This window comes from Carlito syrichta, unplaced genomic scaffold (assembly GCF_000164805.1).
Source record: "Carlito syrichta isolate Samal-C Ts95f unplaced genomic scaffold, Tarsius_syrichta-2.0.1 Scaffold310396, whole genome shotgun sequence".
In the NCBI taxonomy this organism is placed as follows: domain Eukaryota; kingdom Metazoa; phylum Chordata; class Mammalia; order Primates; family Tarsiidae; genus Carlito; species Carlito syrichta.
The window spans coordinates 549,707-561,903 of record NW_007254492.1 but is presented as its reverse complement, the minus strand read 5'-3'; the positions used below and the strand labels follow the sequence as shown (position 1 = coordinate 561,903).

At 46.7% G+C, this 12,197-nt stretch overlaps 1 protein-coding gene across 1 annotated transcript in view; it reads right to left on the bottom strand.

Annotated features, from left to right (window-relative positions):
- The window catches only part of XYLB (xylulokinase), a 55,380-nt gene that overhangs the window by 31,492 nt on the left and 11,691 nt on the right, over nt 1-12,197 (bottom strand). Inside the window, exons 3-8 of the mRNA XM_021717711.1 lie at nt 11,000-11,130; nt 7,051-7,120; nt 5,855-5,935; nt 3,345-3,431; nt 2,570-2,698; nt 1,058-1,123 (exon numbers count right to left, since the gene is read on the bottom strand). Coding sequence (XP_021573386.1) covers nt 1,058-1,123; nt 2,570-2,698; nt 3,345-3,431; nt 5,855-5,935; nt 7,051-7,120; nt 11,000-11,130 — 564 coding nt within the window. The remainder of the gene's footprint in view (nt 1-1,057; nt 1,124-2,569; nt 2,699-3,344; nt 3,432-5,854; nt 5,936-7,050; nt 7,121-10,999; nt 11,131-12,197) is intronic.

Below are 12,197 nucleotides of genomic sequence, written 5' to 3'. Positions count from 1 at the left end.
TAAATACACAATATGAAGAGTATTAAACTAGAGAGGGAAATGGAAACTTGGAGCAAAATATCTAAGAAAGGTGTCTATGTGTCCCAGAGAAGAGTAGCTGGAATACCAAGAACTGACTTCTCGGGAGAACACTCACCACAGTTTCCAACAGGCCATAAAACTGCCAAGTTCATCAAAGACAAAAAACAAAAGTCCCATGAGAAAGTCATGCTCAGGGAAGCTGGTTTTCTACCTGGAATCTACATACTGGGGAATGCGGTGCCCTGATTTGCTTCTCCTATTTCTGTGGTCTTTGCATCTGGTCTCAAGGGAAGTGTGTGTGTGACCACAGGACTCAGAACTAACCAGGATATTCAGAGGTTCAGGAAAGTTGGCCCCTCAGAACCAAAGACCCCCCACCCAAAGCCTACATTAATGGCTAATGCTGCAGAGTAATCTGAAACCTTGAACCATTAAGTAATAAATTGCATGTTAATTTTCAAGATTTAAAAGGCACTTTGGTTTAACATAAGCTGATCATTGTCTTATGACAAGATGAAAATCTCTAGCCAGGGTGTGGAGCTGCTTCCCTGGCAGCATTAAGTGCTGGCTTTCAGCAACTGCAGAACCAGGAATGAATCTGGGTTCCTGTGACACAGGCTCTGGCTGAAGGGCCACAGCTGGGGTCACAAAGGCCCAGCCCTACATGCTTCCAAAGAAAACACTGTTCCATGTCAACCAGGTTTCTGGTAGCCATCCTGCATTAACCATCCAGGAAATTGAGTGGACACAGCCCAAAGGGCGCCCAGATCTCCTACTCAGGAAGACACCAGTCCCCACCGCTAACACCCTAACCCTCAACCTCGTCCCTCTGGTCATGAAAGTCCCTGACTTCTTTCCCACATTCCATTCTTTCCCTCCTCTTTGGAAATAGCCTGACAATTAGAAAAAAGCAAATTGAATATATCATCTTTTAATGTCTATGCATCAATGTTTTAAGTCACTGTATATGAGCTATATTTATGCTAATATATGATCAAAGGAATTCAGCTGTGATTTTCAATCAAACAGGACCAACCTCCGTGTGTGAGTAGGCCTCGGGGTTCTGCTGGTAAATCTTTGCAATTTGGTTTCCTGTAAAACGCTGGAAAAGAAGCATACAATCTTGGAAACCCAAATTCTACACAGAATAAATAATCAGCTCATAAAGTGAGTTTAATGTAACATGCTCTGGATAGTAGTTGGTACAACAAAAGCTTTTAAAAGCAAGCCCAGCCAGGCACACTGTGTGTACTTATAATCCCAGAGACTTGGGGGTTGGGGGTTGAAATGGGAGGATTGCCTGAAGCCAGGCGTTCAAATCCAGCCTGGTAGACTTAGTGAGATCCTATCGTTAATAAATAAACAAATATTTTTAAAGTAAGCCCCAAATCTGGAAATGCTTGATATCTGCTGAAACCCAAAGTGCTTTTAGTCTTTGAATCCTTAAAATATTCTTGGTAATCAAATACTCAGGCAGTAAACAATCACTCTGTACCCACAGGACATGGGAGTGAGTAACTTCTGGGCCTTCCTGGAGGACCTCTCCCATGCCAAGACAGGACAACACTGTGTGAATGACCCTTGCTCTTTACACAATACAATGCTTATTTTTTGTTGTTGTTGTTTTGGGTTTTTTTGAGTCAGAGTCTCACTCCCACCCAGGTTGAAGTGCAGTGGCACAACCACAGCTCACTGCAGCATAAACCTCCTAGACTCAGGCGATCTTTATGCTTCAGCCTCCCTGGTAGCTGGGACTACAGGGGTGCCATGACACACGGTTAATGTTTTTAATTTTTAAATTTTTTGTAGAGACAAGGTTTCACTATGTCACCCAGGCTGGTCTCAAACTCTTGGGCTCAAGCAATCCTCCTGCCTCGGCCTCCCTAAGTGCTAGGATTACACACATGAGCCACCATGCCAGGCCAAGATGACTGCTCTGACCAAGATATCAGAACAGTGGACTCAGATATTTCCCATTCACATTCTCTTATTTCAGGTGGCCTAAGTAGAACTGGCCCTCTCCCCAAATATTCTACACCAGTGAGGTCATGTGACCCAAGTTGGGCCAATCATAGCCACTGCTGGGACTGTGGCTGAAGCCAGTAGACAGAGGCACGCTTTCTTTCTTTCTTTTTTCTTTACCAGGTACTGCACTAAGTGCCTTATATGCACTGACTCCTTTCAACTTCAAATCTACCCAAAACGTAAGTCCTGTTGTTCCCAGGTTACAGAAGATGAGACTGAGGTGCCATCCTTGTCCCTATGCACAGCAGTGCCATGTGAGGAGCACAGTTGTATGCATACCCAGCCTGACCTGAACACCCAAAAGGAGGCCTGCCCTTGCTCCACAGGCACACAGAGCAGCGGGCAGCCTGGATCAGGACCCAGGAGCTAGAATGCCAGGTCCTAGTTCCACGGAGCAGACCTCCCATGACCTCATGTGATCCCCACAGAGGCAGGTCACCAGTTACGTCCTTGTGGACACCCAGGAAGAATGCACCAGAGCCTGAAACCAGAACCAGCCCAGCCCATCTCAAGCACTGCCTACCTCATAGGCACGGGACCCGGTGAGGCGGCTGAGAGCCTGATTCCCGCCCACGGCAGCCTCCAGTTGGCGGCACTGGTCTGTGGTGCTGAAGTCCATCCACACCGGGCAGTCACTGATGGAGAAACAGGCCTGGGAAGAGTGGCAAAGGCACAGTCTTGAGCTCCATCCACGGACTACGAGAGTTGCCCCAGAGCCGGCAGTCACACCGCCCATCACAGTAGGTGCGGCACCTCTCTCAAGGTGACCTTGGAGACCCATGGGCAAGTCCTTCAGGCTTCAACCTTGACCTGGCCCAGTGGGCTCTCTCCCCAAAAGCCTGTGGTTGAAGGCTCCTACGGTGAGGGTGCCTGGAACATAGCCAACACTGAAATAAATGAGCAGGGAGGGCTACAGCTGCGGCAGGGTGTGGGTTGTGCCAGGCATTTGGAATCCAGGAGGGAAAGAGAAGCCAGGGCCCCTGCCTCTCAGCAGCCTCACCAGGAGGCATCAAGCACCAAGCACGGGGGTGGGGGTGGGGAAGTTGGTGGGGCGGCCGAGGGTAGGGCATGACCTAACTCGTGTGATGAGAGCAGTAAATACCTGCCCCTCTGTCCAGACACGAGGTACTCTATCACAGGGAGACAGAGCAGACCACGCTCACAGGACAATTGACGAAGCCACCTTCTTATGCTCTTGACAATGCACAGAAACCCCACCTTCAGGGCCCACAGGGCTTGGGGCCCTTCTCCCAACTTTGCAGAAGTTTCTCAGGCTCACACAACATGGTCACAGTTACCTGCAGCTGCTGGCGTAGCGGGAGGGCTGGTGATAGGCTCATCAGTGCCCGTCCGGCCCCAGCCTTCCAGTATATACTTCCATGTTGCTGTCGAGGGGAAACCCAAGCACATGTTCATGTGGCCATACACCAGTGTCACAGCCTCCTGGAGACATGGAAAGACCCCAGACCGCATGCCAAAGAACTGGGTTCCAAGCCTGCCCTGCCACCTCTTAGCCACAGAGCTAATCATCTTTATTAGAGTCAGTTTCCATTTCAATAAAATGGGGAGAAACTCTGCCCTGTTAACACTCAGACTTGTAGGAAGCACCCAAGAAAGAATTATTGGTCTACACTTTTTTTTGAGTCGGAGTCTTACACTGCTACCCAGGCTGGAATGCAGCGGCATGCTCACAGCCACCGCAGCCTCTATCTGCTGGGCTCAGGTGATCCTTCTGCCTCAGTCTTCCAAGTAACTAGGTCTACAGGCATGTGCCACCATGCCTGGCTAACTTTAAAATTTATTTTAGACATAAGATCTCATCAAGTTGTCCGGTTTGGTCTTGAACCCCTGGGCTCAGGCAATCCTCTCACCTCTGCCTCCCAAAGCACTGGGATTACAGGCATGAGCCACCACAACTGGCAGTGGTCTAGATTTTGGTGCCTTTGGTAAAACTGTATTGCTTATAATATTATCTGAAATTCATCCACCTATTCATTCAACCCATTCATTCATTTAATCAAACAAACATTTATTGAGTACATAGATCATGATAGGCTTGGGACAGATGAATAGGAAGATACTATTGTCCCTTATTTTTCAGACTATTGGAGTTGAGTCAGGAGAAAAGACACAAATGTACAATTATAAAATCCTATGGAGCTGCAGTGACAGGGCTGTGGGAACAGAGAGGAGGCACCTATCCAGCTGGGGGTGTAGATGGGTGGAAGTGGATGTGATATCAGGAAAGGGTCCCAGAGTTGGGTGCTCCTTGCAGAGAGTAGCCACAGGTGAGGGACAGCCCAGCAGATCCAGGGGAGAGTGGCATTCTAAGCACTGTGCTTGAGGCTGGGATGGGGGGGGTGTTGAGGAGCTGGAGGGAGAGGTGGCAGCTTGAGCACTGAGGGCCTGAAACCCATGCTCAGGAGTTTGGGGTTTATCTTGGAGGTGGTGGATTAGCAGGCGAGTGATGTGGTTAGGGCTGAATGTATGACTTCATGGCTTGTGGGAGTCATGGAGAAGGCAGGCTGGAGGCAGGGAGGATAAAGCAGAGGCCCAGAGAAGAACGGCAGGCACTTGGTCTGGGGCAACTGAGGCAGTGCTCGAGAAGGGGCAGGATGTGAGGAGTCCAGGGTGTGGATGGGAAGATGGAGGAGTCAGGCATGACATTTGAGTTGTGCCCTAGGTGGATGGGAGAATTCTCCAAGAAGGGGAACCCAAGGAGGTAGCCTAGGGAAAGACAGAGCACTCAGTCTGAAACGGGCTAAGTTTGAGGCCTTTGTGAGATGGAGCAGGGGATGTCTAGGAGGGAGATGAGTGACCAGCCCTGGGGTTCAGTGAGAGAAGTGGACAAGCTCACTCAGGGAATCTCTGCTTAGTTTAACAAGAACCAGAGCAATACATTTCTGTGAGATCACTTGGAGAACAGGCATCTTCAAAAAAGTGAGTCAGTGTTTTCTAGTGAAGATGTGAAAACATGGTTGTCCAGCATGGAGCAAAGTGATCGCAGAACAGCCCAGCAGAGGATAAGATGGACTCTCAGGTCCTGACTTCCCTCCCTAGCAGCTCTGGGGTCTTGGGCTAGTGACATCACCTCTCTATGCCTTGTGTAAACATCAATGATAAGAAGAACAGTAGCCAAAACTTCAATAAGGTTTATTCTGTCCAAAGCACTGTTCTATGTATTTAACTCTCACATGACCCTACAACAGATGAGGATACGGAGGCACCAGAAGGCAGAGCATTCAACCCAGGTAGCATGCCCAGAGCTCTTGTGCTAACCACTCCACAAAACTGCCCTGCAGAATTGCTATAAGGACTCAGTTGGATAAAGTATGTGAAGCCCTCAGCGTTTTGTCTGGTGTACACTAAGGGCATGGTCAATGTTTTTGATATTACGATGACTACTCTTTCTACTACTAACATTACTAACATTATTAGTATCATTTCTGACTTTGCTCTTACTTCCGGAACACAGAAAAGCAATTTTGGTGCCTCCAAGCAGTCATAATAAATTTATGTCAAATGCTTCCTCCATCCCCTTTAAGGAACCTCAATTCAGTTCTCTCACCAAGCATCCCAGTTTGTGTAATATTTAATCAAAAGCCCTATCTCAGATCTTTCTGCAAGGAGACAAGTTATACAGTCTCCAAGGTAAAACAGATACAGGGATTTTTACTAACAATTAAATGTGTGCAGTGGCTCTCAAGAATGAGCACCTTCCCTTCAAGGGGAGCTGTCACCTTGACACCCACACCATTGTCCAAGACAGCCACCCTCCCTTGTCAGACAGAGGCTGCTGCGAACGAACCTGGCCTGCCCCGGACAAGGCTAAGACTTGAGAGAAGTCAAAGCCAGAAGCTTTCATCTTCTCTAAGATGACATCCAGAGCCTACGAAGAAAAACAGATCACCCATGATTATATTGATCCACTGAATCAGCCAAACACACGAGCCTCAGAATTGAAACACAGTGCTGCCCTTACAGCGGAAGGTTCTGGGATAGTGAAGGATCTGTTGACTTGGGATTTGTAAACCCTAGAATACATTAATTTAATTTAACATGTAGGCATCTCAGATAAAAAGGCCAACTATGCTAAGAATATTTTAAAATAAATGGAATAATAAACCATCAATCCTTAAATTTTGCTTCTCCAATTTGTAACCTCCAAGCGCTCAGGAAGAGCAAAAACAAGACAGCTCAAATTTTGGCATTTTCAATCTACCATGTTAGTGATCTGACTTTACTGCAAAAGAAAAGCAAAGAGTAAAGTTGAGGGCTCCCATAGGAGCGGGGCTCCAGACCTGGACTCTATGCCCAGGAGCCCATAGTTGGAGGGAGTGGTAGGGATAAAGGTGATTTGTCCCAAGTTGTCATTTCACCCTCTACCATCTGGCTGGACTCTTCACGTTAACAAGACCCCATGAGTGGGATGAATGGTGGTACCCAGCAGAGCTTGACAGCTTGACACTAACCCCTCCTAAGATTTCACAGCAGGAATTAGAGGTTCAGTTCAACATGTATTTTCCTTGAGAGCAGAGAAGCCCCTCCAGCCTTTATCTGACTGCACCATCCCTAGCCTATGCTGGGAGGGTTCCTTTCAGTCCTGGCTGTGGCTGCCAAATCCAGCCCTACTTGTCAAAACATAGGCAGAAAGTAGGGCATGGCTGCTCAGGATCAGAAATCATCCTGGTTCCAACCCCAAGCCTGGCTCTCTCATGCCCTGATCACTTCCCCAAGTGAAGGCAGTGGCCTATCAGAGACCTTCAGTATCACTGGGACCTCTTGTCACTGACCCTTGAATTGGTTACTGGACAAAAGCCTGGGCATACTGACCCAGCTGAGGCTGAGCCTAGCCCCAGGAACCAAGTGGACTCCATTTTCCCATGAGGACTAGTCTCAACAGATGCTTTCATGAGCTGCCACCTTTGGGCTTCCTAGCAAAGCACCAAGTCTGCCAGTAAGACAGGTTGTGGACAGAAGGAGAACAGGAATCCCTGCACTTACCTGGACCCACATCAGGACAGGAGAAGTGACTGTCAGTCCATCCTTGTGCACATGAACACCACCCTGAGTCCTGCAAGAACAAAAGAGAATGTGGGAAAAAGCTCAGAGCAGACCAAGCATTGCAAAGGTGGTGAGGACCTTGTGGTAGCTGGATCTTGGATACCTCCAGCTGAAGAAGAACCTCTCCCCAACCTCAAGTGGGAACTGTAGACTGAATAGGCACAAGGGTGGCTAAGATGGAAAGAGAAGGCATGGAAATTGCTCGAAGTGGCCCAGAGAAGGCAATCTTGGAAAGTCCCTTCTAAATAAGCCTTCTAGATATGAGGGCTCACCCTGGAAGGTAGGTAAGGTGTCACCTGGTACAGTGGTCATGAAGGAACTGGGGGCGGCAGGGTTGGATTGAAAGCCCTGGGAAAGTCCAAGTTTGGATAGGTGGAGAAAGAGAGGCCACCCAGTGGTGTTGCATCCACAGAAAGTTCTCGGCGATTGCAACAGACCAGGGAGCCCTTGAACTGCAAGCCCTGGAAGGCTACCTGGAACCTGCTCCCTGCCCTCCTCACCCCTACAAGACCCTCATGCAAAGAGCTGATTTGAAAAAAATCTAGCCCTTTCAACTATAGATAGACAGCTAGGCTCAGAATCTACACCAAGACACTATTAGGTAACCGTGTGATCCAGCCATTCTATTCCTAAATATCTAACCAAGATAAATGAAAGTCAATACAAAGATTTGTACAAAAATGTTAATGCCAGCCTTATTCGTGATAACAGACTAGAATCAACCCAGGTGTCCCTCAACAGGTGAACAGATACATTGTGGTACATATATGATGCAGTATTACAGAGCAATAAAAAGCATGATTTTTTTTTTTGAGTTGGAGTCTCTCTCTGTCACCCAGGCTGGAGTGCAGTGGCATGCTCACAGCCACCCCAGCATCGACCTGCTGAGCTCTGGCGATCCTTCCACCTCAGCCTTCCAAGCAACCAGAACCACAGGTGCGTGCTACCACGTCTGGTTAATTTTTGATTTATTGTAGAGATGAGGTCTCTCCGAGTTGCCTGGGCTGATCTTGAACCCATGGGCTCATGTAATCCACTCGCCTTGGCCTCCCAAAGTGCTGGGATTACAGGCTGAGTTACTGAGCCCAGCCAAACATGAACTATTAATGTGTTCACCAACACATCGCAAATGATTATGCCGAGTGATGGAAGCCAGACACAAAGGAGTACATATCATATGACTCCATTCACATAAACAGACTAGAAAATGCAAATTTATCTAGAGTGAGAAAAGCAGATCAGTGGTTGCCTAAGTACAGTGGGGAAAAAAGAGCACAAGGAATGTTCTGGGGGTGATGTAAACATTTTGTGTCTTGACTATGGTAGTAGTTTCACAGGTATAGGCCTATACCTGTGAAAACACATTGAATTATACATTTCTAATAGAATGTGGGGTTTTTTTGTACATAAATTATACTCAGTAATACTGATATTTTAGCCAGGCACAATAGCTCATGCCTGTAATCCCAGTACTTTGAGATACTGAGGCAGGAGGATGGCTTGAAGCCAGGAATTTAAGACCAGCCTGGGCAACATAGCAAGACCTCATCTCTATTAAATAAATAAATAAATAAATAAATATCCAAACCACATCTGCTAGATGGGATATGAGGTGGTGGAGAACCAGATATTTTTTAAAAGACACTATTAAGAATAGGTGAAAGAGAGCATCAAAATTTTACTGTAGACCAAAAAAACAACAACAATAACCCCAAAACAATGTTGTTTTCACAAAACAGATGAAAGTTGCAACCAGATATTCTGCCATGTACTTAACAACTTAAAAATGGCAATTCCAGCTAAAAAGGAAAACCAGGGCCATCCCAAACCCCTAGAAGCTCCAGGCTCAAATGGTTTCACAGAAAAATTCTACCGAACCTAAAGAGCAAATATTTCTAATACTATTTAAATTGTTCCAGAGCACCTAAAAAGAAGGAAATATTTTCCAATTATTTTTATGAAGTAAATATAAAATTGACACTGAGACCTAACAAATACTGTATCAGAGCACAAACAACAAAAGAAAAAAAAAATTAGACATAATCAAAAGTGAAAATCTTATTTCAAAGGATCATCAAGAAAGCGAAAAGACAACCCACAGAATGGGAAAAGGTTTTGAAATCATATGTCTGACAAGGAACTTGTATTCAGAATATATAAAGCAGCTTTACAACTCAATAATAAAAGACAGATAATGCAGTTTAAAAATAGGCAAAGGATCTAAATAGACATTTCTCCAAAGATGACACACAAATGGCAAAGATATTCATCATTAGTCATCAGAGAAATGCAAATCAAACTCTGGTGAGAGAGAATTTAACACCCATTAGGATGGCTATAATCCATAATCAAGAAGACAGTCACTAGTAAATGTCAGCAAGGATGTGGAGAAATTAGAACCCTCATACACCACTGGTAGAAATGGAAAACGGTACAACCACTTTGGAAAACAGTTTGGCAGTTCCCCAAAATGTTGAACACGGAGCTAATCATATGATCTAAAAATTCCACTTCTAGGAATATACCCAAAAGAAACGAAAACACATGTCCACACAAAAACGTATACATTGTATTTGTTTGCTCAGGCAGCCATAACAAAATATCACAAACTAGATGGCTTAAACAATAAGCATGTATCTTCTGATATTTCTAGAACTAGAAATTCATGATCAAGTTATATAATCCTTCTGCACAGAGCAACCACCATGTGAAGAGGCAGCAAGAGGATGGCCATCTGCAAGCCAGAGGGGCCACAGAGGAAACCAGCCCTCCCAGAACTTTGATCTTAGACTTCAAACCTCTAAAACTGTGAGAAAATAAATTTCTGCTGTTTAAGTCACTCAGTCTGTGGTATTCATTATGGCAAGCCCTAGCAGACTAATACAACAACTGAACTCATGATCGTTCTCTCCAAAGCCCATTCTTTTCCGCAGTCCACCATCCACTCCAAAGGCCAGCCAGAAACTTCACCCTCACACCTCACGTTTGATTCTGTACCAGGACCTATCAATTTTACTACCCACCTCGCTCAAATTCATTATTTCTTACCTGATGACGTACAAAAACAAACAAGAGACTCTTCAAAGGTTTCCCCACACCTACTCTGGCCACCCCCATCTGCTCTCCCATTGCACCAAGAAAGATCTTTCAAAACACAAGTACAACCTGTCACACCTCACCCCTACCCATTATGGCCTTTCAATGGCTGACCATAGCTTGTGTAAGAAAGACGAACTCCATGCCACAGTCTATAAGGCTCTGCCCAGACTCTGCGTCCCTCTCTCCCCTCCTAGCCACAATGGCTTTCTTCGATTCCATGAGTAAACCGTGCTCTTTCAGGGCCTTTGCACACTCTGTTCCTTCCACCTGGAATGCTCTTCCATCACCTGGCTGACTTCTATCACTTGGCTAACTTCATTCATTCAGATCTTAGCTTAAGCACTATTTCCTCCCGGGCTCTCCCTTCCAAGTCTGGGTCACATTCCTTTATTAAGCACCTGGAGAAGTAAGTTCCTTTCCTTCAGAGGTCTTCTCAGAGTTTATAATGAACACTCCTTTGTGAGATTCTTTGGTTGACATCACTTTCCCTGCTCAGTGGGACGCTCTGGAAGGGCAAGGACAACTTCTCTTCTTGGTTCACCCAGTGCCTACCAGGTGCCTGGCACAAATTGGTCTTAACTGATATGTACTACATGTGAATGAATGAATGGAACCAGTAAGGGATGGGGGAGACTCCAAGTACAGGAAAAAGATGTTGAGAGGTCTACCAAGAGCAGCGCTCCTATAGTTTGGTGAAGCCAGAACACTGTGGTTTGTGAATGTAAAAGGTTATGGGAGGACCCCAAACCAACCCCCCCAACACACACACACATGCACACCAGGTACATACCCAAATTCTGGAAGGTCTCTGTCAAAATGTACACTGTCCTCATAGAAAACATTCAACTCTGCATCGACTGCAACAACTTTCACCTGGAAGGCATTTTTAAAAATGATGTATAGAATAATTGTCCTCAGCTTCTACACCACCAGTCCAGAGGGTCCTAGCATCACCAGGTGAGGCCCAGCACCCTAGGAGTGGTTCAACCTAGAGACCTCCTTGAAGGTAGGGCTGCCTCATGGTAATTGTGGCAACAGAGGCTTCATCCCGCATCCTATCCAAAGATTTAGTAAAACGAAGAAACTGAGACTCAGTAAAACACCCATACATCTTTGTTCCCCAAACAGTCAAAGCCAAGACCCCTAGAGGCAGATGTTGTTCACAGATGAGCTGGGGCCTGCACCTTACAAGGAGGCTTGAAATAGTCCCAGAGGAAAAGGAACGGGAAGCCAGGTTTGGAGACATGTCTGGAGGTACATGTCTGCAGGGGTATGAGAGACCAGGCAAGGCCTATGGGGCTGTTCCCACAGGCCATGATCATGGTCCAGGGATACTATGTCTCACTGAAGCAGATCTCCAAATTCAGGTGTATAACTCCTTTGCTAGAAAGATGGAGAAACTAAGGTCTTCGTAAAGTAACTTGACATGTCCAGACACACGGCTTTCGACCCTCGGGATTTCTCCATCAGGGACTGGCCAGAGGTCTGCCTCCCTTGATCCACCCAAGGAGAGGAGTTTGACTCCAACTGCGTTTATTTCCCAAATCCTTTTTAGGAGGAGGCACCCCTGGGCACCCCATGCCCAGTTTGAAGGCCGATTTTGATTCTGCTCCCATGTGCGCGGGCCTTGGGAGCAGCACGGACCTCCTTTGGCCAGCAGTCCTGGGACCGCAGACCTGGGCACGCTGGTGCCAGCCACGGGCGGTCACAGGGAAAGGTAAAGTCCATTTGTACATTGGACCAATTCCACTTTTTTTTTCCCCCCAATTCCACTTTTTAAAAAAGATCCCGGGCGGTGATCTGATTCCAGGTGACTGGGTATGTCTGTGCGCACAGTCTAGCCATGTCTGTTCCCCTGCCTCGCAGAAGCTGAGTTCCTTAGGGTCCCTGTCACTCAGTGCCCGCCCATGACAGCGCACCACTCGCCGAGTCCTCCAGCTCCTCTGGGCACCCAGGTCCCACCAGGGGGCGCCTTCCATTTCCAGGGG